Genomic DNA, 14,769 nt, shown 5'->3' with positions numbered 1-14,769 from the left:
GAAAGTCTGAAATCATGATGATGAATATTAATAGATATCATTACATTAAAATTCAAAATGTGCATTTTCTAAACCATTCCCTCAACCCTAAACGAAGCTAAAAGACAAACTATGGGGGAAAATGTTTGCAAATCTGTGACAGTCAAAGATTAAAATCCTTAATAAAAAAAGAAACATTATAAATCAACGTGAGAAAGAAAAACATATCAATAGAAAAATGAATCAAGAGCATAGTTTACAAAGGAAGAGGTTCAAGTGGCCATCCAGTGTAATTAAAAACATCTAACTTTACTAGTAATCCAAAAGAGAGCAAAACAGAATTAGAGAAAACAGAATTAGAGAAGAAGCTGAGAATGGCTTCGCAGCTGCCAAGATTCCTGAGTATTCTTTCTCACTGAGCAGCAGTCCATTCTCCTTTTGTGAGACATAGTCTTGCTTAGGAGATAGGAGTGTCCTTGAGTAAGATTTGGGAGTTCTGAGAGGAAAATATTTAAGAAGCCTCAGGGTGGAGGAAGGGAGGCTGACTATTCGAATCCAGCTGGGAAGCTTTTAAAAATCCTGTTTGCCAGACCACACCACCATCTGGTGATGCAGGCAGCTCTGAGGTAGGCCCAGGCATCAGCATTTTTCAGGCTCCCACCTGGTTCCAATGTGCAGGTGGGTTTGAGAACACTGTACGAGATGAAAAGTTGGAGCTCTGTTTGGGTAAGGAACTCTGTCTGGTCCACAAGGTCCCAATAAGCCCAAGGCGGAGGGGAGGGTTTAGGGTGGAGGAGGGGAGAGGGTGGGAGACCAAAACAGGAAATAATTCTGAAATACAGCGGAGAAGCAGCAAAGCCTTAGTTGTGTAATGGAGATTAGGTTTAAAATGAGTCATTAGATGGAAGGGGATTTAGAGTGTGGGTGGGCAAGCAGGCATATAGAGACTGTTTCCCCCACAATCAGTGGATTCTTTTTTTGTCCTTTTTAGGGTTATAGAACAGGCTACACTTACCGTTACCCCTTCGTTCAAGAGAAAACCAAACACAAAAGTGAGGTGGAGATTCCGGCCACAGTCACGGCCTTCGTGTTCGAGGAGGATGGCGCCCCGGTGCCCACCCTGCGGCAGCACGCCCAGAAGCAGCAAAAGGAGAAGACCCGCTGGCTCAACACACCCAACACCTACCTGCGGGTCAACGTGGCCGACGAGGTCCAGAGGAGCATGGGCAGCCCCCGGCCCAAGACCACAGTAAGGCGGGCAGCGAGGGGCTCCTGATGGGGAAGGCCAGGGTTGGGGAGAATGCCTGGCTATGTGTCTCCTTTGGGCCTATGTTAGCACAAACTCTGATTAGGACTTTATCGGACATCTGGGAGCAGCTCTTTGTGCCCATGGAACCTCTGATCACCTCTTTCTTATACCTCCGCGCTGAGTTTTTGGATCTAGAGGGTGGCTGGACCAGGTCACCCTTAGCAGCATGAGAGCCAGGAGCAGTTGATGTTTGCTTCTTGTTCCCACATCCAGAGGGGGCTTCTGGGAAGTTCAAGGATGGGTATCCAACATTTAAACTGCACATCTGATGCAAACCCAGGAGGTGGGTGGGATATACATTTCTATCTATTACATTATCCCCCCCTCACGCACACACACTCACTGATTTTTTATTAACATTAAAGTAGCTAGCAGCCAAATAGACTAGCTCTTCATTAAAAAATAATAATAAAATAAAGCCTTGCAAATTAACATCATTGAGTTGTCTAATACCGAAGCTCAAGTGACTGTCTATCTGTCATTGCTGGTTACCGAGGATCTGATTCCTACTCTTAAGTGTTCTTTATGGCTATTGACCCGGATCTTTTTTGGCAGCTAGGTCATTTGTCGCCCAGCTCTGCTCTGGGAGACAGACATCACAGAGGCCCCCAGGGAGAGAATATATATGTATAGGCTTGCCGACCTTCCATGTAGGCCTGTCGGCCCAGATCTCATGGGGCGGACCACTGGGGAGGACACCTGGGTCTTATTCCTTTGCCTTACCCACCTGGCCTTGTGTGTGTTCAGTGGATGAAGGCTGACGAGGTGGAGAAATCCAGCAGTGGCATGCCGATACGGATTGAAAACCCAAACCAATTTGTGCCTCTCTATACAGACCCCCAAGAAGTGCTGGACATGCGAAACAAGGTAGAGTGGTAGCCATCTCTTGTCCCTCAAGGATGCGGGGGGGAGGCTGGTTTCCTAGGATGCTCCTGACTTATCAACAACCCATGGTACCTCTTATGAGTACGAAAGAACCTGCCATTCATTGGCCTTATTCCAGGCACTGTGCTAAGTGCCGCACTGATAGTCCTCTGGAACCCTTACACAGAGAGGTGTTTGCTTTAGGCATTAGGTGTGTCTAAGAGACCTGCCCACAAATTGAGTTTTCATTAATTCTATGCTATTTTCCTTTTGGCCCATTTTCAAGATTTCAAAATCTTTTATATTTATTTCTCCACCTTTGCTTTACAGTTCACTTAGATTTTTAATGTTATGTTAAAAACTTAAGTTGTAGCAGACCACCTTCAGTAGGTCACATACACTCACAAAACAGCTGGTCTAAGGACCCTCTGAAGTGCTTGTTTGAAATGCAGATTCCCGGGTCACCCCCCATTTCCTCAAGAGATTCTGATTCAATAGGTGTGGGTGGCCCCTGAAATCTGTATCTTATTTTATTTTATTTTATTATTTTTTTAATGCCTACAGCACCTGGTCTTCCTAGGTGGTCTCCCATCCAAGTACTGACCAGGCCCGACCCAGCTTAGCTTCAGAGATCAGATGGGATTGGGCTTGTTCAGGGTGGCATGCCGTAGACTGAAATCTGCGTTTTAAACAAACTCCTCAGCGGCTTCTTAGGAATATTAAAATTTGAGATGTCCCTCAAGGATCGACTCTGCCTCCTTTCACTCTTCACCTCCTATAGTTAGTTACCTTCTCTGAGTCAATGAGAATCTGGCATTTTACATAAACCGCTCATTCACTCTGAAACAGACATGGAGACTGTCTCAGAATGACAGATTCTGTTAGAAATAAAGGAGACAGGCACCCAACCGCTGGAGGACTGTTTTAGACCCAAGTCCCAAATCGCACTGGACACCAGTATGCCCCGGGAATGCCCTTCCCACACTCCACACTCACACTGAACAGAGAGCTCACTCTCCCCCTCCTTTTCCACACAGATTCGAGAACAAAACCGACAAGATGTGAAGTCGGCAGGGCCCCAGTCTCAGCTCCTGGCGAGCGTCATTGCTGAGAAGAGCCGAAGCCCGGTACAGCAGAGGCAGCCCCTGTCTGGAGGGGAAACGCGTGCGCCTCCCGGGTCTTCAGTGCCCGGGGCTGGGCAGCAGGACCCCTGAGTCCTCATGCCCACTTCCCTCTGTGATCTCGGGTGCTGATGCTCTTGCTGCAAAACAGACGCTGTGGGGCCCAGGGGACAGTGTCTAATCACCCCCTGTGGGCACTGGGCGGGCAGCAGCTGCCCAGCCTGCCCGTGGGAGCGAGGCTGACTTCCATGCTTCTCCCGTGGAGCTCGGCTCTGCCATCTCTTAGAATCCTGCAAAGCGGGGAATGTGGCTGGCAGCTCCCAGCTGCTCGGACTTGCCTGCCTGAGCATTTCTGGCCTCTGTGTGGATATGGCATCATGAGCCTGTAGCTGTAGGAAGATGCTTATGTGCTCTCTGAAGGGAGGCATGTGTATAAGGACCAGTGCTTCTACGGAATGGGAAGGGGAAGGTAGTTGCCCCCCCCCCCCACCCCCACAGAGAGTTATAAAGTATAAAGTTGTCGTTTCTATGCTTGAGATAGAAGTGTTTGTCTAGTGCTTAGCAAAAGGAGTAAAGATCAGACTTCTGGCTTGTGTTGGAAATCACTGCCACTCACTACAAACTAGCAATGGGCATGGCATTGTTCTTAGCAGCAAGAAGGGGGAAAATACAGGAACCATCTTCTCTGCTGAGCAAATTGATATGATGCAGTGATTTCAGATCAGGCCGCAGCCCACAGCGCGTGGGTGCCCATTGGCCGGCAAAATGTGAAGGTTATGTCATCGCACTCACCTCCATCTCATCTCAACTCGGCCAAGATGAGAAACACCAAATGTGCCACAGGGTCAAGAATAGAAATACCTCGTGATACTGGGGGGAGGTGAGAGTTCAAGACAATGAGCAAAACTGTTAAAAACTCTGCCGTTTATACCAAATGCTCTCCTTGGAGTCCCTCTTCTTGGATTCCTGGTCTTGGACTGTCTTTTGAACCTATGATTGCTTAAGATAGGCCCAGTGCTGCCCCTCTTTTGGGAGGAGCCTGCGAGCCCCTCATCAGGAGGTCTGATGGGCCAGGGGAAGATGGCCAGGCATGTGTGGTGCGGGCCAGCTGCCCACCTCCCCCTGGGCTTCCCTTTCTTTGCTCCTCCTCAGCTCCAGAGCACTGCATTCTCAAAGGTTAAGATGAGGATACTGGATTAGGAAAAAGGACTATGGAGTCTGAATTTTAGTCCCTGTCTTGAGCTAGAGCGGTCAGAGAATTCCTGAAGCTTACGCAAGTTCACCCAGCTGATGAGCTCCCAAGAGCTAGGGGCTCCTTGGAGGTGGCGAAACAGTGTTTTTGTCAATGTCCCTGCAGGGACCTTCAGTCTAGGCAGGTTGAAGATCTGAGATTCAGGACCTGGTCCCCTTGTAATTTATGACTGTGTGCAAAACAGGCCTAACACTTTGGACTGAGAATGCCGAAGCCACTGTCTGTTTTACTGCTGTGTGCTGTAGCTTGTGCTGCTTTGTGGGGGTGGGAGGTGCAGGGCGGGGAACGGCTGGTGTGATGCCGACTGAGCCGATGCTTCGCTGGCTGGGTTTTGGCTGACTGACTTCGGGCCGCTGACTGTATCTGTATAGTGATGGCTTGCAAGCGTCCACAGGAGGGACTGCAATAAAGGTGTGTCTTCCTTCTGCTTGGGAGCATCCTTTGATTTTATTTCTGGGGCAGAGGGTGGACCCCCTGCATTCATCTAAGCTGTTGTAAAGAATCTGGGTCTGGGGGTGAGGTAGCCATGGGGAGGAAGGAACAGCCCTACCCTGAGGCCCTGGGCTGTTTCCAAGAAGCTGCATGCCACGCTGTCCCTAGCAAGACCACTGGCAGCCACATGAGTCTGAAAGGAAGCTCGGGCCTGGGCCCCAACCCCGGCGATCAGAGAGCAACACACACTGTGGTTAACTTTCAGTCTACAGAGAGCCAGCTGATGGCCAAGGGCGAAGCAGACACCAAAGACGAGTCAGAGGAGACGGTGCCCAACCCCTTCAGCCAACTCACTGACCAGGAGCTGGAGGAGTACAAGAAAGAGGTGGAGAGGAAGAAACTAGAACTCGAAGGTAAAGAACCCTGGTGCTTCAGGATCTCCCAGGGTGGAGGGGAGGGTTTGGGGGTTGGGGGAGTAGCGAGAGGCGAGAGAGAGAGAGAGAGAGAGAGAGAGAGAGAGAGAGAGAGAGAGAGAGAGAGAGAGAGAGAGAGAGAGAGAGAGAGAGAGCGCGCGCGCGCACGCGAGCGCGCAGAGCAACCAGCAGACCTGGAACCCACGCCTTCCCTCCTCGGCCCTCAGGGCTCAATCTAGCCTCCTCTTGCTTTCATTTTTAATCCTCTCTCTTTTCTGTCCTAGCCTCAATTGTACCTTCTTGCTCAATCACCAAATAATATTCTTACTAGCATAATACTATTAATCACAATGATGACCCTTATTGCTCAGTACCTAATGTTACATGGTGTCCTCAGGACCTCCTCTGACCTTCTCACCTGGGTATAGAGTTAATCCTTGTAGAGTGCTTAGAATAGTGCCTATAAATATGGCTTAGGTCAGTAAATACCAGATAAATGGTAGCTATAAGAAGGTAATTATAATAGTGATAATTATTATCTGTCACATCTGTTACAAACCTTTTAGCCTGGCAGTCAAAACTCTCCACTAACCGACTTCTTTATGTCTTTTTCTCACTCCTTTATTTCAGAATCTCGAGTTAAGCTCACTTCTCCATGTTGACTCCTAGAAAGACATTCATACTCATGATAGTTATGCCCTTGTTCATACCCTTGCCCTTTCCTAGCATGGTTTCCCTTTCTAGAGCCTGATCCAAAGTTATCTACACTGAAGGCTCCACCTCAAACCCCCTCCAGCTAAGAGGCCTGCTCTGTCTCTCCCGACCCCCACACTGCGCTGTCCTTTCTCTTTGCCTCAAGCGCAATCAGGGCTTAAGACCTAGAACTCAGCTCTTAGTTTTGTCCACCAGGCTAGGCTTTCATTCCCTCAGGGCAGGGTCTTCCTCCACCATCCTCCCCCCCACCCAGAGTCAGCTGTCTTCCTGGGTGCCAAGCGGGCACTAGAAAACCCCTTGCTGGCTTGTTTGGAGCTTTCATGGGCCGACTGAAAAGGAGATAGAAAAATATGGTGCTCTGAATCCCTAGGCATTGTTTGGATTGAACATGTAAATTAGATAAATTAAATAATAAAGGAGCTACATGCCAACAAATCATGGGTGGAAACTCTCCTGCAGTCTTGCTGCCCTTGTCAGGGGTAATATTTCATCGATGGATATGTTTGATGGAGGAAACAGAACATGACTCTGACTCCTCCTGTTGGCATCCCCAGGATGTAGCAGAAATAACAAAAGGATGGGGAGCAGGTAACTACAGGCAGGAGCAATGAGGACCAAATAGAAGAATGGAATTTTTTTAGTGCTCTCTCTCTCTCTGCCCATCTCTCTTCTGCTTGACCTTTATCCTGAGGTGGTTTTCTGTATTTTCAGGAGAGAAAGAAACTGCCACAGAGGAGCCTGGCTCACCTGTAAAGTCTGCACCTGCTTCTCCAGCACAGAGCCCAGCAAAATCAGAGACAAAGAGTCCTGTGGTCTCTCCCTCCAAGTCTTTAGATGGTGAGTCGGTGAGTCTGAGCTCAGCAGCCGGGAGGGAGAGAGATGTATCCACAGGCTGAGAAAGAGGTCTGCGTGGAAGGCGGGCCAGGCGTGCACCCTGCAGGGACCCAGCCTTTCAACAGGTGTTGTCTCCCTACCCGAAAAGCTTTTCCCTCTGCCATTTCTAGAGAATCCGAAATAGGGGTTACCAAAATAAACTTGTTCCATTCATAAGCTGTGACCATACACCTTACAGCTTAGGCCCAGCCCAAGCAGTGAGGAATAAGTGAATGACTGATCAGAGCCTCTCTCTTCTAACTCAGGCTGGGTTGGCCGGTGGGCCTTTCCAGATGCACCAGCCCACTGCTCAGACCTTAATATGCCCAAGGATCATCTACAAATCTTGTTAAAATGAAGATTCTGAGGCAGCAAGTCCAGGTGGGACCTGAGACTGTATTTCCAACAAGTTCCCAGATGAGGCTGATGAGGTCATTCTTGGCTTCGTGCCTGGAAATCCCATGGAGGTGGTCTAAGAGCCCTGATGCCTGCCTTGGTCCCACCCACCAGCTGTTGAGTTAAATGGGCTGGGGGTGGGGCCGGGGAGGCAAGCAGCCTGTAGTTTTAAGACCCCACCAGGTGAATCTGCTGTGTAGCCCAGGTCGAGAACCACCTCACTAGCTACTAATTTCGAGATTTGAGTTCTAGGCTCAATTCAACTGCTAACTAATAACTCAGCTGCTAATTTGAGAATATCAAATGATCTTTGTACCTCAATTTCCTTGCCTATCAAATGGAGCTACTAATATTTTTCCCTTTTTAAAGCTCTTATATGTATAAGGGAAGTTGGAGATGAAAGTATACATCGAAAGAGTAAAAGCATGATTTAAATGTAAGATCCAGTTATGGTTATGATTGATACTATGTATGACAGATAATACTTTTATAGCCCATTCCACATAGATCATGAAAGTGTCTTTAATGAGCTCCTGGGATCACTCCTGGGCATGAACGACCCTCCCCTGGTCCCCCAGAGCCCTCGCCAGGGAGTGGTGTACCACCATGCCGGGAGCAGGGAGCCGCGGCTTAGTGGCCTCAGGGAGTCTTCTCGCTCCCGGGTGGAAGGTCACCTGTGTGGAAGCGGCTAGAACGCCCAAGCCCTGAGCGCCCTCCGCAGGTGAATCGCTGCCTTGCGCGCAGCCCGGTGCTGCCCGAGGAAACCGATCTGCTTGAGGCGGGAGCCCCAAGTGGATGTCCCCCCCTGTTTGTGTTCATCGTGTCTCATCGTGGTGGTGTTGTCGACCTGTCTCCACAACGTCTTCCTTTCTCTTCCCATTTGTGCCTTCATCAAAGGACTTTCCTCCGATTCTGAATACTTGTCTCTGTAGTAAGTATAGAGAGGCTGTTTACTAACTCACTCCAACTCTCACAATGGGGGAGGGAGGACTTTTCAAAAGAAATACATTTCTCTTCATTTTTTTTTTTTTGCAACTCACAACCCTGCCTTCGGGAGGTTTCCTGGCTATAAAATTCATGACCAATTCCACATTTGCTGTGCATGGACAAGGCTTCCCTGAAGGATATATACACATAGGACACGCCCATGCACAAACACACACCAAGACTCACGTGGCACACTACCCGGAAGAAGCAGGGCCCACGGTGAACGGGCACTAGGGCCAGCTCCTGGGCACTCCCCGTGGCGAAGCACTTATGGCCCTAGGGCACCTCTGCATCCCTGTTCCCAATGCTCGGGTACCTCCAAGGAGCCCATGGCCTCCTCTAGGGCTGTGGGCCAGAACCCGAATGATCTTGGGACCAACTGCCATATAGGGATGCACAGAGCGCCCAGCTTGACTCCCGTCTTCAGCATCCCTCAGGGCATGTGTACCTACTGCACGGAAGTCTGGGCTGGAGAAGAGGCTCGTGGCAGGAGTGGGACGAGGGCCGGTGATTCCATTTTAGCTCCTAGGAGCCCCTTGAAGCAACCTCTACTGCTCAGTGGGCCAGAGGGCAGGAGGAGGGCTGCGAGATGGGTGGGATAACTGCTCACTCACCACTCGACGTCATCCGCACTTCAGCAGGATGCTGCTTCTCTCCAGTACGGATCTGTGCCCCTGTGGGGAACACACCAAAGTTGCGTTCTTAGAAAACTGAAGGTCTTCCCCCCAAGACTCTTCCTGTAACACAGACAGAGCTGGGGAACATGGGCCTCCTTGGAGCAGACCCTGCATGATGGGGCATAAGCCGTAGCTGCCTAGGGTGACCAGTGGGGAGTGGGGTTGGTGGCTTTGACCAGCTGCCCAATGGCTTTCCCAGCTCCTCCAGGTGGACAGGGCTGACCCTCCGAGCAGCATCTGCACTTTCACATGTAACACACTCATCAGATCAGGGATGGCTTTTTCACTGTGTGTCACCATGCTCTCAGGTCCTCTTGTGCCGAGTCACCTCAGTGTCACGCCTCATCGGTCTCCCTGACTCCTACTTCGTTAGCCTCTCTGAAGGAGAGTCTTTCAAATCCTCTTCCTTCACATCTGACCATCTCTGTCATTGCCTTCTCTTTGACTAGCTCCTGACTGTCTTTGCCCCTGCTGACTCTGTCCCCCAATGAACCCTCAGGAGTACCAGCTCCACCTGCAAAGAAGTAGCCCTGCCTTTAACATCAGAAATCAGCTCTGCCACTTACTAAGTTACCCATCTCAAATAAGTCACTTCAAAACACTGCATAATGGAGGAACCACACAAACGCTTGCCCTTTCTAACTCACACCATTGTTATTGGGATAAAATGAGCTACATAATATAAGAGGACCTCATAACATGCTTGGATAAATTAGTTGTCTTCATGCACTATGTTCTCAGGATTGCAAGCAATTGCTGCTGTTAGCCTCTAAGTTTTGGGGTAGTTTGTTATGCAGCAATAGAGAATTATTAAATCATGGTGAATAGTAAAAACTAGTTTTATGGAAATTAGTTCTTCTGTGGGTTGACTGGGCTCAGTGGGATGGTTCTTCTGCTCCACTGATGTCAGCTGGGGCTGCAGTCATTTGGGAGCTTGACTCAACTGGAACTACAGAGATGGCGCATTCACATGTCAGGTGCCTTTGCGGTGGCAGCTGGAAGGCTAGGCTCAGCAGGGACACTGGGATGGCTGGGACCATCCATCATCTATCTCTCTATCTTTCTGTCTTTCATCTATCTATCTATCTATCTATCTATCTATCTATCTATCTATCATCTATCCATCTATCATCTATCTATCTATCTATCTATCTATCTATCTATCTATCTATCATCATCATCATCATCATCTCTGTCTCTGTCTCCATCTCTGTCTCTCTCCATGTGGTTGTAGGGCCTCACCTAACAGGTTCCCTCCAGGCAGGATAAAGACCTGGAGTGGGGGGTGGGGCTCTGGCTGTTAGAACGGGCCAACCAGGTACCTTCCTTTTTGAGTTAATCCTTATATCTTAGAAACACAGGGTTCGTGTCACTCAGGGATCCCATGCTCCTTCTTCCTTCCCCTCTCTGCCTGCTGAGAAGATACCCTCCATTCTTACAAAGTTCCTCACTGGTGTAGGAAATGAAGTGAGAATGAAAACACGTATTGCCATATTAGTGAAGCCGAACCAGTTGTAGTTCTTAGATGCCTCCGCTGAGTTGTATGTGACATGGCGCCCCCTTCCTCCAGTCGCTGTCCTCGCCTGTGTCTATTCCCTTGTTCTATGCCTGGAAAAGCTTCGAACTGGGCCCTTACTAGGCCCCCTGCCATGTTTGGACACCATTGCCTGTTGACTTTTATGGTCAAGAGCCCAGAGTCCGACCTGCCACGGGCTTGTTCCCAGGGCAGGCTATGAGGAAGGGGTACAGGTTCGGATGAGACCCCTGCCTACCCTCTACCCCTGCAGTGTCAGCCACTGCTGCAGACTTACTTGGTAGAATTGCCTAGAAATGGCTCTTATGACCCCAGGTAGAAGCTCTCACCTGAATGACAGCTCATGGGTCATATCTTTTAATCTTTTTCCAGAAGGTGCTAAGAAGACAGAAACAAGCAAAGCCGCCACAGAGCCCGAAACAACACAGCCAGAAGGGGTGGTCGTCAATGGGAGGGAGGATGAGCAGACAGCAGAGGAAATTCTCAGCAAAGGCTTGAGCCAGATGACCACCAATGCCGACACGGATGTTGACACCTCTAAGGACAAAACCGAGTCGGTCACCAGCGGCCCAATGTCCCCAGAGGGCTCACCTTCCAAGTCTCCCTCAAAGAAGAAAAAGAAATTCCGAACCCCATCTTTCCTGAAAAAGAGCAAAAAGAAGGAGAAAGTGGAGTCCTGATTCGTAGCACCCTTGGGCTCCCATGTGCGTCCTGTCTCCCCATGTCCCTTTCTCCCATCTCTGTCCCTGAAGCAAGGGGCCAAGGAAGGATAGAGTAGGACCCTGGACCACACTCCGAGGGGGAACATAGAGATCACTTGACCAACCCCTCATTTACAATTGCCTCAGAGAAATCAAGTGACTTTCCCAAGGTTCCACAGTAGTTAGTGGCAGAGCCTGCACTAGAATCTAGGTCTCCTGGCTCCTAGTCCAGGGCTCTCTCCACTATACAACACTGCCTAGTTGTGGGCCACCTTCGTGAGGGTGCTGCCCACTGATCTGAGCCCCGGGCAAGAGGGCCAGAGTGGGCCACAAGCTCTCACAGGCTCAGACTAAATCAGGTCGAGGCTCCCCCTGAACAACATCCTTTTCCTTACGGAAACCCAATCTCCTCTGATGGAGCTATCACTATGTTTAGAAGTCTCTCTTCTCTTTTTCATAGGGTCCCTGCCTTGCTGCTCATACTAATCAAACAAACTGACCTGTCCCCACCACCAGAAGTTTATCTTTGTTCCCAAGGGCTGATGGCTTAGCTTGTGCTTCCCCAATCACTAACTCTGAGCTTTCTTCATGGAACCTCCTAAATGACGGATGGAAGAATTACAGCAATTGGCACACATAAGGAAGGACAAGCCAAGCCAGCCATAGAATGGGAGATAACGTCATCAATATAAGAAGCCAGGAACTTGACCCATTCAATTAGTGTATCTCAGGCGCTTCAAAAGTAAAACCAAATTTAGCTCAGAAAATAGTTGTGCTCAGGACAGAAATTTGGAGAAATTTAGATCTTCTGTTGGCTGTAGGGTAAATAAGGAGGATCAAAAACAGCAGAGGGAATGCTATGCTTTTCTAGCTTTGCATGACAGTGATGTGGCTCTACTCGTCTCACTCCTGTCCAGCAGTCAGGTGTCCCCTGACTTTCCCTCAAACCCAGGAGAACTGGCTCACAGATTGGAACCCTTGGCACCTTGACCTTGGCTTCTTTGGGTTCCAACTCAGTCACTCTGGGTCCGGCAGAGAATGAGATGAGCCCTTCAGGATTAATCAGAGAAATGCGTGGCTGTCCCCGGCCCTGTCACTGTCTGTTCATCCTGGGGCCTGATAATAGCCACGGCTATTGTTTCAAATGCCAACACTATATTTTCATATTCTTACATGGGGCATTGTTTAATGAGCATTGTTGGCTCCTAAATAGACAATCCATTCTCTTTAAAGCACCGTGTCTTCAAAGGATATTTTCCCTTTCTGTCCTGATTATTGTAAAAGTATTTTTGAAAGTTTTTAATCATAGTTTTTCATGTTCGAGCACTTATTACATATATATAGAGAGATTCTGTTCAGGCTTTACACACATTATATCCTTTAACCCTCATGATAATCCTGTGTTGTAGAGAAGATTATTCCCACTTTATGGGTAAGGAAACTGAGCCCCCAAAAGGATAATTGACTTTTTCCAGGTAACTTGGCTAGAGAGATCCAAAGCCTGGATTTAACTAAGTCAGTCTGAGTCCAGAGCCTTTGCTCTTAACAGCTATGGAGATCAGAAAACGTTAATCCCCAAGGATGGTGGTTTCAGTCCAGGAACCATTTCCGTGGCTGGTCTCTACTGTAGAAAGCAGCACTGGAAATGAAGTCAGGAAACTACCTGTGTTCTCTCTCATCAGTGCATGTTAAGTTCCTGGTTAACGTGGACTGTGGCAAGGCCAGTGTGGACCTCTGACAAAGGAAAGGCAAGGGCCTTCTGGTTGGGGCAGGAGATATCATTCATTATTGGGCTATTTCTTGAGAAGGAAGGAATCTAACATATGACTACGGAAAACCCAGAGCTGTGTCTCTCTAGTGCAGATTCCCAACTGCTACCCCCTCTACCCTGCACCCCCCACACTCGGACCCCTCTCCTTCTACCTTCTGATTGGGTCTTGTGATGGACAGCCTGACAGGGGCATCGATGCCTCAGATAAGTCTGTGATATGAGAAATCCCTCGAAAAGCCAATCGTTTGATGCCTTCTTTTAAAAAGTAGATTTCACATTCATTCACTGATCCCTTCACAATATTTGTTAAGCACTCATTAAATGTCAGGCATTATACTGACATTTAAAATAATCATTGTGACTAGGCTAATCAGTAGCAAGCAAGGTTAAGAGACTAGTGGAGTGGATACAACTATTTGTTTGTATCCAGTGTTTGGCTGTAGCTCAGAGATGGTTTGATTAACTCTTTACATTCAACAAATTCTCTTTGTTCCCTTTATAACAATGAGGCCTCATTGAGGTGAAAATGCCAGAGCTTGCTGGAATTTGGGCATCCTCCTTGTAATTTACGCTATGTAATTTGTGCTCATATTTACCCATTTGTTCATTATTCATGCATTTAAAAAACACGAATGAGCATGCATCATGGGCTAGGCCTGGGGGCAGGACTTAGTCCCAGCCTGCAGGAAGTTCCTAAGTAAAGGAGGCGCATAGACAAGTGACGAAATGGGCGAGGGTGTAGAGGTGGCATTAGGAAGCAACGGTTTACTGTCTTCTGGGCCAGAGAAACCTTCTTGCAAGGAGTGATGGTGGAATTAGGTTTTCAAACAGAGAAATTTTCCAAGAGGACAAAAGGGTTGGCAGAACATCCCGTGACGAGGGAAGAGCATGTGCAAGTGCATGGAAGCATGAAACTGCGTGCTGCGTGCGCTGAGCAGTTCCGTCCTGCAGAGCGTGAGCTGGGAGGGGTGGGCAGGGAAGGCGTGGTTCGTTTCCCAGGTAGGCAGGGCTGGATCATTAGCTTGGAGAAAGCTTGGGGAGGCTAGGCTTTATGGTGTCAGGGGGCTGGAGCTGCTGAGTCATGATCAGGCTTGGACTTTAGGAAAACTCTGATGGCTGTGTGGAAAATGGTCTAATGGAGTGGCCGCGTGGGAGACTGCCTCATAATGAGGCCTTTCTGAAACATCAGTACTAAACCGGGTTCATGTCCTGCCTTACACTACATTTTCCTTTATTGCAAATAGTGAGCTTCCAGCACAGAATTTATTTCCATCAAATTATTTGGATAAGGCCTCTTAAGAGATTTAGACAAGGAGAAGGAAATATTCGAAGAGCTAGTATTTAGAGTTTCCAATTCTATTCTGACTAGTATAGAGTTGCTGGGAGAACTTTTGAGTCATTCTGCAAATTTCTTCTTCCTGTGTACATGGCGGATGGGGCACACTCAGCTCCAGGCTTGAGGCCAGACACTGGATGCAGTTGAGGTGTGTGGTCTAAACAGAGCCATGGGTTTTTAGGGTCACAGGAGGGGCCATGGTCTTTGGCTCTGGATAAAAGTAGGGTGAAAACTTGGACCAGTATCTGTCTGGAGAAAATATCTACATGGAGAGCTCAGAAGTGGTAGGCAGTGGGTTCATTTTGAGCAAAGCCATTGTGCTTGGGTATGCTGCAGTAAAGGAACGAGAAAGTGGAACTGATCAGCTGTGCTGTGGCTGGCTGAGCCGGGAAGTTTATGAGGCTGTTCCA

The 14,769-nt window shown here is 48.6% G+C and overlaps 1 protein-coding gene and 1 pseudogene across 7 annotated transcripts in view; one reads left to right on the top strand and one right to left on the bottom strand.

The window, feature by feature from the left end:
* The window catches only part of ADD2 (adducin 2), an 89,483-nt gene extending 76,108 nt beyond the window's left edge, over positions 1-13,375 (top strand). For 5 of the 7 annotated variants that reach the window (XM_016155848.2, XM_016155831.2, XM_016155860.2 and 2 more), the window contains 6 exons: positions 971-1,228; positions 2,036-2,155; positions 3,190-3,279; positions 5,223-5,370; positions 6,796-6,921; positions 10,924-13,375. In XM_016155848.2, the coding sequence (XP_016011334.1) occupies positions 971-1,228; positions 2,036-2,155; positions 3,190-3,279; positions 5,223-5,370; positions 6,796-6,921; positions 10,924-11,231 (1,050 nt within the window). In that variant the 3' untranslated portion in view covers positions 11,232-13,375. The other 2 variants (XM_016155870.2, XM_036224597.1) reach the window with 2 other exon arrangements.
* LOC118606050 lies at positions 2,708-2,825 on the bottom strand (annotated as a pseudogene).
* Positions 13,376-14,769: the final 1,394 nt, after the last annotated feature.

This window comes from Rousettus aegyptiacus, unplaced genomic scaffold (genome assembly GCF_014176215.1).
Source record: "Rousettus aegyptiacus isolate mRouAeg1 unplaced genomic scaffold, mRouAeg1.p scaffold_m13_p_7, whole genome shotgun sequence".
In the NCBI taxonomy this organism is placed as follows: Eukaryota; Metazoa; Chordata; class Mammalia; order Chiroptera; family Pteropodidae; genus Rousettus; species Rousettus aegyptiacus.
This window is presented reverse-complemented; position numbering and strand designations above follow the sequence as displayed.